The 20853-nt window shown below is 43.0% G+C and overlaps 1 protein-coding gene across 1 annotated transcript in view; it reads right to left on the bottom strand.

Annotated features, from left to right (window-relative positions):
- Window positions 1-20853, bottom strand: part of LOC123481951 (collagen alpha-1(XXIV) chain) — a 165405-nt gene that overhangs the window by 117250 nt on the left and 27302 nt on the right. The window contains exon 2 of the mRNA XM_045207737.1: window positions 14524-14594. Coding sequence (XP_045063672.1) covers window positions 14524-14594 — 71 coding nt within the window. The remainder of the gene's footprint in view (window positions 1-14523; window positions 14595-20853) is intronic.

Genomic DNA, 20853 nt, shown 5'->3' with positions numbered 1-20853 from the left:
GAAAGTATCCTGGTCACGCCACCAATATAACTGTGTTAAGAGTCAAATGGGGAATTACCGGTCCCCTGGGGCCTTTTGGTATATATCAGGGTTCTTCAATTCCGGTCCTGGAGGGCCGAAACACTTCTGTTTTTTATTTCTACCTGGTAGTTAATTGCACTCACCTGGTGTCCCAGGTCTGAATTAGCCCCTGATTAGAAGGAGAGGATGAAAAACAGAGGTGTTTCGGCCCTCCAGGACCGGAATTGAAGAACCCTGGTATATATGCTAATTGTATTAAGAATACGAGCAGTAGTAATTAATGTGTTATGGGTTAGATGGAATGTTATATGTGCAAATGTATTTGTGGCCGGAGACAAAGTACAAAGGGGGCCTGTCTCTTAAACTAGTTGACTGCGGCAGGCTGCAAGAATGTGCACTTCCTAATCTCAAGGCTTCTCCCGACTGATAAGAAGACATGATACAGTAGCATACTGTGTCTCACTTAACAATGTTCTTAAGGTGGAGAGGCCCGTACCAGGTGTTGCTGACTACCTTGATGGTGATGGCGGTGAAAGATGTTAATCAAAGGGGAGGGAAAACCCTGCCTAGAGAGATAACACTTGGACCTAGGAAGCAAATAGTGGCGTGGCACTGAAAGACATTAATCATGTACATAAAGAGGAGTGACTATGTATGTTGTGTAAGAATGAAACTGTATAAAAGGAGAGCTCCGAGTCAGGATGGGTAGTTGCTCCATGGACCAGCTCGGCTTGTTACTTTGTAATAAAGTCTATACTGAATTCACAAGCTCCGGTGTCTGAGAGGTATTATTGAACTAATATTTCTACCACATAAATGGCGTTGTCGGCGGGATTGGCAAAAAGGGACCAGAAACTGTGAAAACATGTGGCTGTGGACGGCTTGGATGAACTACACAAACAAGTGGCCACTAAAAAGGTAAGCAAAGTTCTTGCTTAATAGTATAGGGTTTGTGTGGTTCGCTCCGGGGTCCGGCCTCAGCTGCAGGACACCAAGTAGGTCTCTCCAAATGTAAGAACTAGAAAAACATCAACTGGGAGCTTTTGAATTCAAAATGCATGCAAAATAATGAAGGAATAAAAAGCCTTGAGGGTTGCAATAAGTAGAAAAAGCCTCGGTAGAAGTAGATCTGCTCAGCCCATGTGGGAGGACGGTTTGCTTGGGCGGTTTTGTTTCATTCAGTTCGGTTAAGTTGGACTGTTCACCTGTCTCATTCAGGCTGTTCATGTGATCAGTTTGATCAATCTGTTTGATCCAGTTGTTTTATCTGTTCGTTTTGTCCAGATCTGTTTTGTTCAACCTGTTCGAGTTGCGAATGCAACCCGTTCATCTTATTCAATCAGTCGGACTCAATTTGGGCATTCAATTCATCGGGGTCACATAAAAGTGACCTGGCAGAGAGAACGTACCCAGTTTCCACTAGAAAGGAAGAGTTTGAATGCATGTGTGATTAAAGTACTGAAAGTGAGAAGTGTGAAAGCTTCTGTCTCTGGTGGAGAAGGGGTTGCGCACCTCTCCTGGATCGTCACATAAAAGTGACCTGGCAGAGATGACGCACCCAGTCTGCACTGGAAAGGAAGAACGTGAATGAGTGCATGATTAAAAATACTGAAAGTGGGAAGTGTGAAAGAGATTATTGTCCTCGTGGGGAAGGGGCTGCACACCTCTCCTGGACCGTTACTTAAGTGTAACCCGGCAGAGAGGACGCACCCAATCTCGCACTAGGAGAGGAAGAGTGAATGGTGCGCGAATGCCCATTGAAGTACTAAGAGTGGAAAGATGCACACTGCCAAGCGGTTTAGAAATAAGAAGAATAAGAATAAAGAGATGATTAAAGAGATTAGCTACAAAGAGGTGGTGGACCTCAGGAGAAGTAAGCGTACTATGAGAAAAACAAACACACACATTTACAATAACTGAGTTCTGGCTAGGAGAATCAAGAGTGTGGACAAATTACAAATAGGAAAAAGTGAATAACATGGTAAAAAGGAACTAGGGAACAAAGAATAGTACAGATAAAACAAGAAGCCGAAAGGGGGTTGAACTTGGGACTGGCAGTGGAGAGTCCAAGAATACAGGTTGCAGAAATGAATAAAACAGCGGTAGAAATGTTAAGTGCCAGATATCCTCTGCGCAAGGAAGAACTGATAAAGATCTCCAGAAAATGGGAACAACGCACCAAAAAGATGGGCACCAAATGGCCAGAAGGACGAACGTTTGACTTTTGGAAATGGAAACACTAATAAAAAACTATAAAACAAATGACACAGGAAAGAAGAGAAAGGCCAAAAGAGAAAGAGAAAACGAGGTACTGAAAATGTTTAAAATAGAAGGAGAAGGACTGCTGAAAAGTATACGGAAGCTAGAAACATGTTGAGAAAGGATGATGAGAAAACAAACAAAAAGAAAGTGGACTGGTTCATGGGACCTCCACCGTACACCGGTGGACAATATCCACTGGTGTCCGGAGTAGTAGAAATAAAGGGAGAAATAGAAGTGGAAAAAGAAAGGGAAACTCCTTCTGAACCTTCTCGATGGAGAGAAAAGGACCTGAGAAAAAAGAAGGAATTGAACAAGTGGCAGAAATAAATCCAGAAAGGTTTGATTGCTACGGAGGGTTAAGGGAGGCCCTATAGAAAATGAAGGTAACAAGGGAAGACGATGAGGAATCCTCAGACGGGGATATGATAACTGGAATTATTGTGACAAGTGAACGGAATAGGAAGATAAATAGACAAAATGACGAGAGAACTGATAATAAAGGCAGAAAAAAAGGAAAGGAAAGAGAATTATGCCTCTCACCTCCCCATGTCTGGCAAATACGCCAAAACTGTAGGATTCTCGGGACAAACGCAGCTAATTCCAATGACAGCTCCAGTTCGCTTAACAGCTGATGACAAATCCGCAACCCTCCCTACAGTGCCTTGAAAAAGTATTCATCCCCCTTGGCATTTTTCCTATTTTGTTGCATGGAATTTTAATGGATTTTATTTGGATTTCATGTAATGGACATTCACAAAATAGTCCAAATTGAAGTGAAATGCCCAGACCTCAATCCAATTGAGAATATGTGGTATGACTTAAAGATTGCTGTACACCAGCGGAACCCATTCAACTTGAAGAAGCTTGAGCAGTTTTGCCTTGAAGAATGGGCAAATATCCCAGTGGCTAGATTTGTCCAGCTTATAGAGACATACCCCAAGAGTCTTGAAGCTGTAATTGCTGCAAAAGGTGGCTCTACAAAGTATTGACTTTGGGGGGGTAATCCGTTATGCACGCTCAAGTTTTCGGCTCTTTCGCCTTATTTCTTGTTTGTTTCAGCCCCCCCCAAAAAATTGCATCTTCAAAGTGGTAGGCATGTTGTGTAAATCAAATGATACAACCCCCCCCCAAAAAAAATTTATTTTAATTCCAGGTTGTAAGGCAACAAAATAGGAAAAATGCCAAGAGGGGTGAATACTTTCGCAAGCCACTGTATATTAGAATCAGAACACACCCCTGTCAATTTATTAGGAAGAGATGCTATATGCAAAAAATGGGCATACAAATTCGGTGATCCCCTGAAGGGGTTATTATAGATAAAGCAGGGTTAAACTTGTAAATGGTAATGACAGAGGGCACAGCAAATGTATATTGGTTAGGGGGTATTGAGACAGAGGTGGATAAGACAGTCAAGAAATGTGGTAGGTTTATTCAGGCTCAGATAACAGAAGCAGATAGAGCAAACTCAGAATACCATTGCACAATGCAATATGATCCCTATCATGATCATCTTTTGGAACAGCTATGGTTGTTAAACGCAAATGGGAAATCAGTACCAATTATGTCCCAGTACATAATTATAGGAAAACAGGGAGTGGCAATGGAAGTAACAGACAGAGACAGCTCAGACTTTGTGGCAAAATGGTCTAATGTTTCCGTGCTGCCCCATACATTATTTTACTAGTAAATAAGGGAATGGAGGCTAAAGACCTGGGCCCTATGATGAAACGAGCAAAAACAAGTCAATGGGACAAAACAGACTACCCGTTGATTTATCACTCAAAAGATTGAGCTTTCATTAAAATATTGACTACCACAGTAATGACTGGAGACCCAAGGGAAGTAGAAGTTACAGCCAAATAGTAAATACAGTTAGGGGAAGCAACAGAACCAGAAAACCAGCAAAACCAGGAAATTGAGAGAAACATACCGGCTGGGTATGGTCACAACATGATACAGATGTTGGATTGGTAAAATCAGCAAGTCCTGTATGCATCATGATAAAACCAGACGCTAAGCCCCCTTGGAAGGCTCAATACCATATGAAACCTGAGGCAGAAGAAGGTATTAACATGACAATCGAGGGACTAATTAAATCAGGGGTGCTGATAGAAACACAAAGTTGCTGCAACACACCTCTGTTGCCAGTTCTTAAAGCAGATGGGAAGAAGTAGAGGCTAGTCCATGATTTAGGGGCAGTAAATGACATAGTACAGGACTGGCCTGCTGAGGTTCCAAACCCTCACATGCTGCTGACCAATGTTCCCCCGGAAGCCAAGTACTTTACAGTAATTGATCTATGTGGAGCATTTTTTAGTGGTGAAGAATGCAGACATTTGTTTGCATTTACGTACAAAGGAAAACAGTACACATACACCCGCATGCCACAGGGGTTTAAGCACTCGCCTCATGTGTTTAATCAGGTGCTAAGAATAGACCTGGAAGACCTGATACTTGAAGGAACATTGATTAAATATGTAAATGATCTGTTGATTTGTGCCTCCTCCTTGTAACAATGCCATGCTGATTCTATGAAGGTCTTAAAACGACTGGCAGAAGTAGGACAAAAGTTGTCAAAAACAAAACTCCAGTACTGCCAATCCCAAGTTGAATACCTAGGATGAACAATAATGCATTGAACAAAGGCAATAGCACCAGCACAACTAAAAAGGGATTAGCAAAGCACCACTTCCTCAAACAGTGGCCCAGATTATGACATTTTTAGGAATGACTGGATTTAGCTCAGACTGGATAGAGTAGTATGTGGTAAAGACAGCTTCTCTGCGAGAAATTATGAAGGAAGCAGGACAGCTAGACCTTAGAGCAAGTCTTAAATGGAACAGTGACGCCCTAATCGCATTTGAAACACTGAAAAAATAGATGCAATCCGCTCCGGCTCTGGCAGCCCCAGATTATACAAAAGCATTCCTGCTGTATGTGGCAAATAGATGTGATAGGTATGTGGCGGCAGTACTTATGCAAGAAACATGCAGTGGAAGATGTAAACAGCCCATTGCATATTACTGTACTAAATTGGACTCTGTCGCCCAGAGATACCCAGCCTGTTATCAAGGCTTAACTGCGCTACAATATGCATAGGATAAAGCATCCACCATTACCATGGGATATCCAGTAACAATACACACACGCCATAAAATAGTGGAGATAATAGAGAAAGGAACATTTGTCCTGACCAATGCTAGAACTTTAGAATATATGACCCTACTAACCTATCCAGACTTTTCCATTAAACGGTGCAGTGCGGTGAACCCAGCTGAAATAATTCCTTTAGAATTTGAGGGACAAGCGCATGACTGTGTAGCAAACTCCTTGATGTTTACCAGACTTAGACCAGACCTAGAGTCAACCCTGTTGCTTAACATGGGGGTAGAGTACGTTAAATCATATTTTGTGGATGGGTCCTGTTATAAAGACCATATGGGAAATCATGCAGGTTATGCAGTGGTATGAAAACAAGGAAAGGAGTTTAAAGAAGTGATAGCAGAATAATGTCCACAGCCATGCTCAGCCCAGTTAGCTGAACTAAAAGCCCTTACCATGGCCTGCACTCTAGGAAAAAGGAAGACAGCTAACATATATACTGATAAATGCACATGGGGTATTCCACCTATTTAGGGCAGTCTGGAGATTTAGGAAAAGCGATGGTACACCCATACAATATCATGAGCAAATCGTAGAACTAATGACGACATTAATGTACCCCGCAAAACTGGCAATAATAAAATGTCAGGCGCACAAGAAAGGAAATGGGCTTATGATTAAAGGCAATAATGCAGCTGATGAAGCTGCCAAAAAAGCATCTAAATGCACCATCCCGGTATTAACGGCACCAATGGTCATTATTGAATCTATACCACAACCAGATTATATAATTAGGATGCAGGAAAGAGCAGGACCTTATGAACAAACAATGTGGCACCAAAGAGGAGCCACCAAAGACACGACAGGACTATGGAGGTATCATGAAGGAACCATAGTAGCACCCACCATATTGCTTAATCTGCTGATAACTGATGTGCATGGTTTTGACCATTGCGCAAGGGGGGAAGTGATAAGGAAAAAATTAAAAAACAAGGACACTGGTCACCATACCTACAGGCAATGGTAGATGAGGCATTAACAAAATCTGAGGTGTGTGCACAAAACAATGTATGAAAAGTAATAACCACGCCTTTAGGTCACATACCAGTCCCAGAAGGACCATTTCGACACCTAGTCATGGATTATGTGGATATGATAAAAAAAGGTAAATGGCAAAAGATACATGCTAGTGATAATAGATAGATTTAGCAGATTGGTAGAGGCGGTACCATCAGCAGATCTAGGATCGAGGACCGTAATCAAATTTCTAACCAGAGAAGTAATACCCAGGTTTGAATACCGACAGAAATCAGCTCAGACAATGGATCAGCATTTATTTAGAAAACGGTGAAGCAAGTGCTACAGCAGTTAAGGATTAAGCAAAGACTGAGATGTGTATATCACCCAGAGTTGCAAGGGATGGTTGAGAGAATAAATGGTACCCTTAAGGCTAAATTGAATAAAATATGTACTAGTGCAAAGCTTAACTGGGTGGATGCACTGCCACTTGCTTTAATGAGCTAGCGCATGCAAACTAATAGAAATACGTACCTAACCCTGCATTAAATGCTTACGGCGCGACCCATGCCAATGCCAGTTCTGAGAGGGCCCTACAAAGGACCCTCATTGGAACAATTAGAGATGGAGCTTAAAGCATATGTAAGACAACTGCTATACATAAAGTTATATATCTCCAGGAAAAAAGATGAGAACCGGAACCCAGACCAGAGGAGCCAGGCCCGGTGATACCAGGGGACCAAGTCTACATCTGGGTGTTCCGCAGAAAATGGAATGAGCCCAGGAGAGAAGGACCATACACAGTGATCCAAGCAACACCCACGGCGATACAGGTGGAAGGAAGTACGACGTGGTACCATCTGAACCACTGCACCAGGGTCCCGAAGGGAATCGGCGTATCACCGGCGAGCCATGAGGAAGCTGAGGATATTGAGGCACCAGGCAGGGTCCAAGAAGAAGAAGAAGGCCCACAGGCTCTCCCTCCTGGAGATCCAGAGAGTCAAGGGATGAGGAGAAGTGACGTGTACGTTGCTCCTGATGGCATACCTACTCTGGCAGATACCTCAGATGGAGGCGCTACCCAAGAGGACAGAGAAACAACAGGAAATGGGTGGGAAAGAGATTTCCCCTCCATTGACTTCTCTGCCCTTCAATGGTCCCCCTAGTAACAGAGGGAAACCAAAACAGCTGAATAAGGGAAATTGCATGCTGGCAGTAGTAAAAAGCACAGAAACAAGACAAAGACAAGAATCAGACAGGATTAGAATGTCCATTCCTGCACAAACAAGAACCACGACGGAAATACAGAAACCATTCGCTACTAAGGAGCAAGGGTCAGATGATGGATTGTGTGGGTGGGCCCATCCCCGGGATTATGGGGAAACCACATGGGACAGCAGTAACTGTGATATCAAGATAATAAAAGAAGGAGACAGGTAGACCATAGACATAAGAGCAACAGCCCAAGACCCAGATAAACAACATGATGTAGTAATTACAAGCACGACATTCCCAGGAGACAGTGTTGAAGTAATTATTCCTTGGGCACGTACATCAGCCCCCTTACCTGCTAGGGACCCAACAGACATGGAAGGAAGGGTATGGAAGGAGGTGCTGGGCAATGACTGGTATAAGTGGGCACAATATACTACATTAAAACTGAAGAAAGAAAATGGTCTAGTATGCACCCCTTCCCCATTAAAGGAACTGATAGTAGTACCAAATCCCCACAGCTACCAGGACTGTGCTGATTTTAACCACAACATTTGTCATCTAAAAGACTGGGAGAGACCGTATTGTCCAGCAGAATGTTTGTCATATTTAGGAAACCCGGAATATATACAATTGTATAGTCGAACAGGGTGAAGGGAGAAGTGTAAGCAACTAGATGTTAGAATAGAAACCAGGAAAATGGAAGCACCGGAGAAATATCAAATAGACTATGGGCAGAAGTATGAGTGCTACAACAAAACAAACAGGGTTTATAATAAGGGAGAATTCAAGGGGAAATGTGGAACTACATGGCACCAAGATAAAATAATATATTGGAATGCAGACACCCCCCAAAGGAAACTCGTTACCCCTGAAGTATGCGAGAATCAGACACTGGCATTACAGCTGATCGCTCATTATGAGGATCAGTCGTTGGCCGTGGCAGATTTATTTGGGATCTGTCAAGGGCAACTCAGGGAAACACTACCAAAAGGATGGAAAGGGCTCTGTGCCAGAGTACAGCTAATACAAGAAGTTGTGATAGCTGACTGGGAGGCCTTAAAAGGTTGATGCACAGGATACCCAATTAAAAAGATAAAAGAGGGCATATCAAACCGATCCCAAGGTAAAGATAGATTCTATAGGTCAACCCCGGGGAATTCCTAGCAAATTTAAAGCTAGAAGTGAAGTTAAATCAAGATTTGAATCAATATTAATCTGGATAAAACCTAGAATGGTTCAATTACATGTATTACAATCAACAAAGGTTCATAAATTATACTGACTCAGCATTGACAGCTCTGGGAGACAGGCAACAAGTAGGATGACCTGGCAGAATATGCAGACTTTAGATTGGCTCCTAGAAGAAAAAGGTGGAGTCTGTGTTATGTTTGGAAGTGAGTGCTGCACCTTTATTCCTAACAATACTGCCCCAGGAGGAGCATTCACTGAGGCAATGATCAAGCTTAAAGGACTGAGACAAGAAGTCAAGGACAATGATGGGCATGACGCACATGCCTGCGACTGGCTGGACTTATATCTGGGAAAATGGGAAGCAATGTTTACTAACAATTGTTAGTGAGATGAGACCTGGTGCCATAAAATATAAGTAATATCTTAAGTAGCTACACTGCTCAAAAAAATAAAGGGAACACTTAAACAACACAATGTAACTCCAAGTCAATCACACTTCTGTGAAATCAAACTGTCCACTTAGGAAGCAACACTGATTGACAATAAATGTCACATGCTGTTGTAAAAATGGAATAGACAACAGGTGGAAATTATAGGCAATTAGCAAGACTGGACAATAAAGGACTGGTTTTGCAGGTGGTGACCACAGACCACTTCTCAGTTCCTATGCTTCCTGGCTGATGTTTTGGTCACTTTTGAATGCTGGCGGTGCTTTCACTCTAGTGGTAGCATGAGACGGAGTCTACAACCCACACAAGTGGCTCAGGTAGTGCAGCTCATCCAGGATGGCACATCAATGCGAGCTGTGGCAAGAAGGTTTGCTGTGTCTGTCAGCGTAATGTCCATAGCATGGAGGCGCTACCAGGAGACAGGCCAGTACATCAGGAGACGTGGAGGAGGCCATAGGAGGTTAACAACCCAGCAGCAGGACTGCTACCTCCGCCTTTGTGCAAGGAGGAGCAGGAGGAGCACTGCCAGAGCCCTGCAAAATTACCTCCAGCAGGCCACAAATGTGCATGTGTCTGCTCAAACGGTCATAAACAGACTCCATGAGGGTGGTATGAGGGCCCGACGTCCACAGGTGGGGGTTGTGCTTACAGCCCAACACCGTGCAGGACATTTGGCATTTGCCAGAGAACACCAAGATTGGCAAATTCGCCACTGGCGCCCTGTGCTCTTCACAGATGAAAGCAGGTTCACACTGAGCACGTGACAGACGTGACAGAGTCTGGAGACGCCGTGGAGAACGTTCTGCTGCCTGCAACATCCCCTCCAGCATGACCGGTTTGGCAGTGGGTCAGTCATGGTGTGGGGTGGCATTTCTTTGGGGGAATGCACAGCCCTCCATGTGCTCGCTAGAGGTAGCCTGACTGTCATTAGGTACAGAGATGAGATCCTCAGACCCCTTGTGAGACCATATGCTGGTGCGGTTGGCCCTGGGTTCATCCTAATGCAAGACAATGCTAGACCTCATGTGGCTGGAGTGTGTCAGCAGTTCCTGCAAGAGGAAGGCATTGCTGCTATGGACTGGCCCGCCCGTTCCCCAGACCTGAATCCAATTGAGCACATCTGGGACATCATGTCTCGCTCCATCCACCAACGCCATGTTGCACCACAGACTGTCCAGGAGTTGGCGGATGCTTTAGTCCAGGTCTGGGAGGAGATCCCTCAGGAGACCATCCGCCACCTCATCAGGAGCATGCCCAGGCGTTGTAGGGAGGTCATACAGGCACGTGGAGGCCACACACACTACTGAGCCTCATTTTGACTTGTTTTAAGGACATTACATCAAAGTTGGATCAGCCTGTATTGTGGTTTTCCACTTTAATTTTGAGGGTGACTCCAAATCCAGACCTCCATGGGTTGATAAATTTGATTTCCATTGATAATTTTTGTGTGATTTTGTTGTCAGCACATTCAACTATGTAAAGAAAAAATTATTTAATAAGATTATTTCATTCATTCAGATCTAGGATGTGTTATTTTAGTGTTCCCTTAATTTTTTTGAGCAGTGTATAAATTCACATGTATGCCATGTAATTTGTCATAGCCATTATCACAAAATGGAATGCATACTTTTAATCAGATATATTGTTTTAATTTACAGACATGAATGTGAAATAGGCAAACTGATACATGAATCCTAAATACAGGTACCATTTTATTTGTTAATCTCTGCAGGTTCGCCATCTTATTTCTTGGAGCCTGGTGGAGATGGATCAACCATACAAGGCAGGACATTTCTCTGCATCCAGGTTGAGGCTTGCTACCAGCAGGAACATGGAGCACTCTGTCAGTAAGTCATTATATTTTTTTCCTTTACATTGCATGATACTAGGCACTAGGCACTGAGCCAGTGGGAGGTCAGGGTTGAGGGCTCTCTCTGTTTCTAGCACTCACTACACATCTCTCTCCAGGTGCTACAGAGGCAGAATGGTCCAAGGTCCTCCAGAGCCTTTTGACCAACTACCTGCTATCTCTCCAGAGCACAGAGAAGTAAGCTAAACTCAAAGTAGTATACTTGATGCACTATTTAAACCTCCTTCACTGTGGCATTCTGCCTGTGTGATGACATATCCAGAGCTGCTGGTTGGATTGGATTTACTTTACTCATGCTCTCTCCTCCCTGTAAAAGTCTCCCAGACTGTGGTCCTCTGTAGCTCAGCTGGTAGAGCACGGCGCTTGTAACGCCAAGGTAGTGGGTTCGATCCCCGGGACCACCCATACAGAAAAATGTATGCACGCATGACTGTAAGTCGCTTTGGATAAAAGCGTCTGCTAAATGGCTTATTATTATTACTAACTTCTGTAGTAACTTAAGCACAAAGACACTTGGAGCTTATTATTCAAAAGGTCTAACGTAAATGCAAGTTTCATGTCCAGGGTGAATACATTTTTATTCATGTATATCAGACATCACACAGGTTTGTCAACTAAAATATATATCCCAGACAAGATTGAAGAATGGGACAAGTAGACAAAGTGTATATAAGTCAGTGCTTGTGTCCGTAGCTGTTGGTATGAATTTGAGTGGTTACATACAATACATGTTGACAGAATGGCTAAGAGACAGAGAGAGAGAGACTGTTGTTGTACTCCCAGGTAAGGCTTTTGTTTCCAGTACCACTGAAGGCCACAGTCTTCACTCAGGCAGCTTGAAGATGTGTTGCCATCCAGGCTCATGTCAAAGCATGCAGTGGCATGATAGGGAGATTACAATAAATGCATTACGTACCTTTCTTCACCAAAGCCATATTAGCATTTACTGCAGATGTTGCTAACCACTTCAACCATTTTGTTAGTGTCATTGGTATATGGAAATTCACATACAATATTCAGTTCATAAGCATTTACTAATACCTCTAGGGCAGGGTTTCCCAAACTCGGTCCTGGGGACCCCCCTGGGTGCACATTTTGGTTTTTGCCCTAGCACTTCACAGCTGATTCAAATAACCAACTCATCAAGCATTAATTATTTGAATCAGCTGTGTAGTGCTAGGGCAAAAACAAAACGTGCCCCCAGGGTGGACCCCAGGACAGAGTTTGGGAAACCCTGCTCTAGGGCAGGATTAGGCAACCCCTGGAGTGCTGCAGGCACGTCATGTTTTTGATTTAACTGACCTGGAAGACCAGGTGTGTTGAATTTAGGTCAATTAGCTCAGTTTGTCAGGGCTGAGTTCAGTACATAAAAACGTTATAGAACGTTCAATTGAATGGAAACGGTGCTGTACTGAATGACTAGTTGAAAAACAGGGAGAGGTTGGGTTGTGGTTTCAACATGTACTGCTGCCCTTTAAATACTTCACTCATTGCTTCAAGCCACACCCCAGCACACCCACCGAATGGAGCAAACGCATCTCAAAATCTGTTCAAGAACGTACAGTACAACAATGTTTTGGGAAAATGTGGCATTCAATACAAACCATTCCGCAATGTAGCAAACATTCAAGCGAACTGAACGCACCCCTGGTGTGGTGCCTAGTTGAAACAAAATCCTGCAGTGCCTGCGGGACAGGGTTGCCTACCCCTGCTCTAGGGTCCTGTGGTGAAAGGACTGCTGAGCAAGGAATTGGGCAACAGCTTTCTTCCAGGGCCCACATTTACAAAGCGTCTCAGAGTAGAGATAGTGATCTAGGATAGCCTCCCCCTTGTCAACGTAATTGTACTCGGTGTGAAGCTAGCTAGCGAAGCAGTAGCGGTGTGTGGGTAAAATCACTGGGGAAGCCAGTGTTTGCTCCATAACCTGTTAATTCACATGCCTTGCGACCGTGACAATAAGAAGACACAGTGGCAGAATAAATTCAACCACACCTTTGTTTTATCACAAAACTGTATAGCAACCTCTATCCAGTGAAGTCCACAAAGCATATTGCATGTAACAAACAGTTACATTCCCTACAGCATGGTCAAGCATGTTAATGTTTCTGACATTTTCAGACCACTAAACAACTAATGATTTAGAACCACAGAGAGTTACAGCTGCCTCCACTATTCCAGCACCATTTCAACTTCAACATTTCATAATCAAATCACCTCTGCTTAGTCTAATACAGTGACAACTAAAATATACCTAAAACAATTTAGTCCAATCAACATAAGCAAAATATGATGTGGCTGTCCATGGTTCTGATTTCTGTGTGCGTGCGTGTGTGCGTGTGTGTGTTTATTTTTTGTTGTCCTAGAATACCTGGCTAAAATGCTTGCTTGCTAGCCTAACTTCCATTAATGGGCAACGTTAGCTAGTTAACATTAGCCTTCTACATCTAGATAAATATTGAACTTCCAGCCTCTCAGGCCAGGGAAACAACAATGTATGAATTAATGGTTGGATCAGAATTGCCGTTATAATCATTGGCCAGTCCAAATCCCTATCTCCCAGTGATGGAAAAAGTACCCAATTGTCATACTTGAGTAAAGTGAGAGAGTGAGAGATAGAGAGAGAGACACACACACAAACATACACACACACACACACACACACACACACACACACACACACACAGAGGAACGTGAAGGAAGAAGTGGAGGCTATTTGGGCTGTCTCTACCTGTATTCTAGGACCTGAGGAGCAAGAGAAGACATGTAAAGGGTTTTAAAAAAGAATTGGAAGAGGAGATGAGCTCCACAGACTAATAATAACACAAACAGTAACAAAGAAGAATTCCTGTCCTTGATGATAGGGTAATGTCATAAATCACGTATGTTACGTAATACCATTCTCTGGGCATGTTTGAACCCTAAAGCAATGGCAACAACACAATAGATGTTCTGGCATTCTCCAACTCTACAACCAGTAGCCAGTATTCACCCTCCCTTTAAGATACTGCCTGGTGCCAACAAGTGAAATGTCACTTGGCCAAACTAAGACCCATGCCTATAACACCCACAAAAAAAACCTGTAACAATTAACAATTTAAATGGTTAAACTGTTTCCATTTGGAGGAAAGAACAGTCCATAGTAAACCAGGCTTTTGTAAATTTTTGTTGACATCACTTTATAGCTAGAAAAGGTCACTCTCTCATCCACAACAGACGAGAAATATATGGCAACAGAAATGGCTAGTGGATGCTGGGGAGAAATAGGTTTGGTGTAGACCAGGTTCTTCTTTTCGCGTTCCGTCTTTGCCTATTAGAGGAAATGGAAAAGAGTTTTCCCTCTGGTAGACTGTTACAATGTAGAGATGGAGTCGAGATGGGGAGGTGGAGGCTGCTTACCTTGTGCTCGGTAGTCTTCTTCTGCAGACAATACTGGTGTGCATATTGACAGGAGCAGGAGGAGGGTTCTCCTACATGGACAAACAACACCGTTAGTCAAGGAAAGGAAAATGGGAGTCCAATACGAGATATTCTTGATTTGAGTCAATGGATCTGAGTCGCAAATCATACATAAAGAGACAAGGAAGATAATAACCATACAGCATGGATATTGAGCTCTAAGTCTTCATTACGACCAAACATCTAATCATAGTTAGTCTATAGGTCAGCATCTGCAGTGCTGCAATGGCCACTGGGAAGCAGTGTCTGTCCACACAAGAATCAGACTGTAAGTCATAAATCAACAACAAACTAAACGTTTCATGCAACTGACATTGAGGACATTATGGTTCCGTCACAGCTGATATATTCTGAACTGTGGGTCCTGATACTATTTGGCTGGAGAAACTATGGGAAAGAAACTAAGGGACAGTACTAGACCTGGGATAACTATAGTTTCAATTATTCTTTGTGGAAAGTAAAAATTGTTTTGGGGGACGAAATTGTTACTTTGGAGGTGACTACATCTATTTGAATACAGATACCCCAAAAATGACTACTTTTTAAAACTATTTGAATACAGATCCCTGAAAGTGACTACTTTTCAAAACTATTTGAATAAAGATCTCAGAAAGTAACAAAACAATTTAACTATTAGAATACAGATCTGAGGAAACAACTACTTTAAACAATATTTGAATACAGATCTCAGGAAGTGACTACTTTTCATAAACTATTGGATTGGCTGCCTTCAACTAATGTCAGGGTTGTATCTGGAACTGCATGTTGAAGATAGAAATGAATAGAACTTATATTCTAATCCAATCTATCTGACAGTCATAAGTGATCTACACTATAAATTTACAGTACACTGTATTTCTGAACATTCTGTAAATGTCCATTCTCCTGAATGATATTTTGTACAGCTAAGTATAAATAAGTTGTGATGCTCAACTACTGTATGACTCTTTCAACATGCCACTGAAAAGGTTGAAAGCTATAATTCATTTTATAATTCCTGAAAATATTGCAGAGAAATTCAAAGCCATTTACAAACATTGCAAACAGCAAGTTGGATGCTTAGCAAAAAACAATTTCAAACCTCTTTGTCCATCTGAGGGGAAGTGTTCTGGTTTCAAGCACACACTATAACATATTTAAAGGGATAGTTTACTCAGAATACAAACTAACATGATTTTCCACCTACCTTGGCTGTAGTTTTTAGATATTTAGTTTCCTTTCAACACTTAATAGCCATATTTTGTTACGGTTAGCATTGTCAACACTTAACATTAAACTGTTGTTGTGCCTGTGCAATAAAACTGCCATTACTTTTGGAGCAACATTTTATTAGCATGTTGTTACATAATACTTACGTAATTGCATTTTAATTGTATTTGTATATATTACGGCAGCAGCTACTCTTCCTGGGGTCCAGCCAAATTAAGGCAGATATATAACATTTTAAAAACATGACAATACATTTCACAACAGATTTCACAACACATTATTAAGTGTGTGCCCTCAGGCCACTACTCTACTACCACATATCTACAACACAGAATCCATGTGTACATGTGTGCATAGTGCATATGTTATCATGTGTATGTATACGTGTCTGTTCCTGTGTGTGTATGTCTTCACTGTCCCCGCTGTTCCATAAGGTGTATTTTTATCTGTTTTATAAATCTGATTTTACTGCTTGCATGAGTTACTTGATGTGAAATAGAGTTCCATGTAGTCATGGCTCTATGTAGTACTGTGCGCCTCCCATAGTCTGTTCTGGACTTGGGGACTGTGAAGACACCTCTGGTGGTATGTCTTGTGGGGTATGTATGGGTGTCTGAGCTGTGTGCTAGTAGTTTAAACAGACAGATCGGTGCATTCAACATGTCAATACTTCTCACAAATACAAGTAGTGATGAAGTCAATCTCTCCTCTATTTTGAGCCAGGAGACATTGACATGCATATTATTAATGTTAGCCCTCCGTGTACATTTAAGGGCCAGCCGTGCTGCCCTGTTCTGGGCCAATTGTAATTTATCTAAGTCCCTCTTTGTGGCACCTGACCACAGTAGTCCAGGTGCGACAAAATTAGGGCTTGTAGGACCTGCCTTGTTTATAGCATTGTTAAGAAGGCAGCGCAACACTTTATTATGGACAGACCTCTCCCCATCTTAACTACTTTTGCATCAATATGTTTGGACCATGACAGTTTACAATCCAGGGTTACTCCAAGCAGTTTAGTCTCCTCAACTTGTTCAATTTCCACATTATTCATTACAAGATTTGTTTGAGATTTAGTGTTTTTTTTAATGATTTGTCCCAAATACAATGCTTTTAGTTTTTGAAATAATTAGGATTAACTTATTTCTTGCCACCCATTCTAAAACTGACTGCAGCTCTTTGTTAAGTGTTGCAGTGATTACACTTGCTGTGGTAGCTGATGTGTATAGTGTTGAGTCATCAGCATACATAGACACACAGGCTTTAAAGGCACTGCATGGTCAATCTGCTGTCTGCGTTGGCTGTGCAGCATTTACGGTGATATGGCGTCTGCAGAGGTCAGGGCATTCATACTTCTTGCCCCGAGCCTGCCTGCCATCCTGTACCTATCTGACTCTGACCTGGTTTACAAACTTCTGCCTGCCCTGACCCTGACCCTGCCTGCCGCCCTGTACCTGTCGGTCTCGGACCTGGTTACGAACCTCTGCCTGTCCTCGACCTGCCCTTTGCCTACCTCCTGTGGTTTAATAAACTACTCTGTGTATTGAACCTTCCGTCTCCTGTGTCTGCATCTGGGTCATATCCTGAGTCGTGTTAGTTTACTGTGAAATAGAATTGTATCTGGTCAAACACCATTTTTCCCAAAAGTTCACTAAGGGTTAGTAACAGGCTGATTGGTCGGCTGTTTGAGCCAGTAAAGGGTACTTTGCTATTCTTGGGTAGCGAAATTACTTTTGCTTCCCTCCAGGCCTGATGGCACACACTTTCCTGTAGGCTTAGATTGAACAGATGGCAAATAGGAATGCCAATATCGTCCGCTATTATCCTCAGTAATTTTCCATCTAAGTTGTCAGACCCAGGTGGCTTGTCATTGTTGATAGACAACAATAATTGTTTCACCTCTTCCACACTCCCTTTACGGAATTCAAAATTACAATGCTTGTCTTTCATAATTTGGTCAGTTGCTTGCATGTCATGCCTAAGTTTGCTAATCTTGCCAATGAAAAAATCATTAAAGTAGTTGGCAATATCAGTGGGTTTGGTGATGAATGAGCCAAGTTCGCCTTTTTGCTCCAAAGCTTTTTACTATCATTCTTTATATACTTTATCTTTGTTTCATAGTACAGTTTCTTCTTTTTGTTAAGTTTAGTCACATACAGAAATCAGTTTTACCTCAGTTTTACCAGCATGTCACGTGTGCATCTACAGGTGAGAAAACTCTCTATTACCTTTACACCACACACAAAAACACATAAAAGGCTCTCCCTCGCCCTCCATTTGGCAAATCTGACCATAATTCTATCCTCCTGATTCCTGCTTACAAGCAACAACTCAAACAGGTAGTACCAATGACACGCTCATTATGGAAGTGGTCAGATGAAGTGGATGCTAAGCTACAGGACTGTTTCGCTAGCACAGACTGGAATATGCTCCGGGATTCTTCCAATAACATCGAGGAGTTTACCACATCAGTCACAGGCTTCATTAATAAGTGCATTGATGACATCGTCCCCACAGTAACCTACAGTATGTACATATCCCAACCAGAAGCCATGGATTACAGGCAACATCCGCACTGAGCTAAAGGCTGCCACTTTCAAGGAGCGGGACACTAATCCGGACGCTTATAATAAATCCCGCTACGACCTCCGACGAGCCAGGCAAAGCGTCAATATAGGACTAAGATTGAATCCTACTACGCCGGCTTTGACGCTCGTTGGATGTGGCAGAGCTTGCAAACTATCACGGGAAACCCAGCTGCGAGCTGCCCAGTGATGCGAGCAAGCAACACTGAACCATGCATGAGAGCACCAGCTGTTCCGAACGACTGTGTGATCTCGCTCTCTGTAGCCGATGTGAGTAAGACCTTTAAACAGGTTAACATTTACAAGGCCGCGCGGGCAGATGGATTACCAGGATGTGTACTCAGAGCATACGCTGATCATCTGGCAAGTGTCTTTTCAACCTTTCTTCCTGATGGGCTGCCCCCAGGTGGTGAGGGTAGGCAACAACATATCCACCCACGCTATCAACCAACACGGGTGCCTCTCAGGGGTGTGTGCTTAGTCTCCTCCTGTACTCCCTGTTCATCCACGACTGCGTGGCCGCGCACAACTAGAACACCCTCATTAAGTTTGCTGACGACACAACGGCGGTAGGCCTGATCACCGACGAAAATGAGACAGCGTATAGAAAGGAGATCAGTGTACTGGTAGTGTAGTTCCAGGGCAACAACCTTACCCTCAACGTCAGCAAGACAAAGGAGCTGATTGTAGACTACAGGACACGGAGTGCCAAGCACGCCCCCATCCACATTGACAGGGCTGTAGTGGAGCGGGTCAAGAGCTTCGAGTTCCTTGGTGGCCATCACTAAGGAATTAACATGGTCCAAACACACCAACACAGTCGTAAAAAAGGAACGACAATGCCTCTTCCCTCTCAGGATGCTGAAAAGATTTGGCATGGGCCCTTAGATCCTCAAAAAGTAATACAGCTGCACCATTGAGAGCATCTTGACTGGCTGCATCACCGCTTGGTATGGCAACTGCTTGGCATCCGACCGCAAGGCGCTACAGAGGGTAGTGCGTACGGCCCAGTACATCACTAGGACCGAGCTCTCTGCCATCCATGACCTCTATACCAAACGGTGTCAGAGGAAGGCCCTAAAAATTGTCAAGACTCCCAGCCACCCAAGTCATACTGTTCTCTCTGCTTCCGCACGGCAAGTGGTACCGATGCACCAAATCTGGAACCAACAGGACCCTGAACAGCTTCTACACCGAGCCATAAGACTGCTAAATAGTTAACCAAATAGCTACCCAGACTATCTGCATTGACTTCCCTTTGCACTTGTGTTATCTTTCTATTCTTACATTTTTTAAATCTCTGCATTGTTGGGAATGGCCCGTAAGTAAGCACTTCACTGTTAGTCCATTCCTGTTGTTTATGAAGCATGTGACAAATGAAATTTGATTTGATTTGAACCAACCTTATTTGCATGGAGAGACACACTAAGTTTACAAACACAACTCTTGATGGGTAGAGATTCACTCATGTCGTAACCAACTTATAACACTATTACACCTCTCATATATCACACACTCCTTTGTAGTACCACCTCCACAATATCAGGCACATCCATAGTGCTACTCTGCTGTAGTATGGGTGGCAGTGCACGTAAGCCTAGGTAAGAGTGTGGTGTTTCCCGTTCAAATTCAAAATAATGTGATCAAACATACTGTACCTTCTAGGATTCTCTCAAGTATCACCTCTTATAGAACTTTCAATAAGCTGCCATGTCAATCATTCTGATTCGCCATGCTAGAGAAAATATATACATGGCTGGAAGTGCAAACTAATACAGTATAACTCTTCATTCATCACCCTTCAGGCAGTAACTGTATATTGGATACACATATTTTGCCTGACGACTCACACTGAATTATTCCGCTGCTCTATCGATCGCTACGTACTTCAGTCTGAATCTGCCATCATTGAAGTTGTTTGTGGTGACGAGGGGCGTTGTACAAAACAAAGTCATCAGCAATTGGATTGTTTCTAACCAATCAGTGTACCAAAGCCAATGAGGGTGCTTTACCCACAAGTGTTCTGGCTCTGGCCCAACCCATCGGATTCTGGGACCAATCAGATGGTCCAAATTTGTTTGCATTCTAGAAGGGTCGGGGAGGGAGTCAAATCCAGACTCATTGCAGAGAAGAAGCAAAGGTTTGTGGGTGTGGCGTGGCATTTAGCCGGAGCGATGAGTCTGGGTAGCCAGGCAAACACATAATAACACTGACAAGAGAATGAATGAAACAGAGAGAGATGAACTGTGCATTCTGACAATACCAAATAAATCAGATTGACAAGAAGTACTCATATGGGGATGCCTTCGGAAGTCATCTTATTTGATGAGAGTAGTGTTCTAATAAGAAGAGAATGGCACCAATTCAAAACACCTGAGGATGTTTCACCTGAGCACGTTTTCCTTAACCAATGACATGAGTGAAGTATTGGTTATAACACAGCAGAGCTGGGTTCAAATGCTATTCGAAATATTTCAAA

Source organism: Coregonus clupeaformis, chromosome 26 (assembly GCF_020615455.1).
Source record: "Coregonus clupeaformis isolate EN_2021a chromosome 26, ASM2061545v1, whole genome shotgun sequence".
Taxonomy (NCBI): domain Eukaryota; kingdom Metazoa; phylum Chordata; class Actinopteri; order Salmoniformes; family Salmonidae; genus Coregonus; species Coregonus clupeaformis.
Note: the sequence above shows the minus strand (reverse complement) of the source record. Positions and strands in the feature narration are given on the sequence as shown.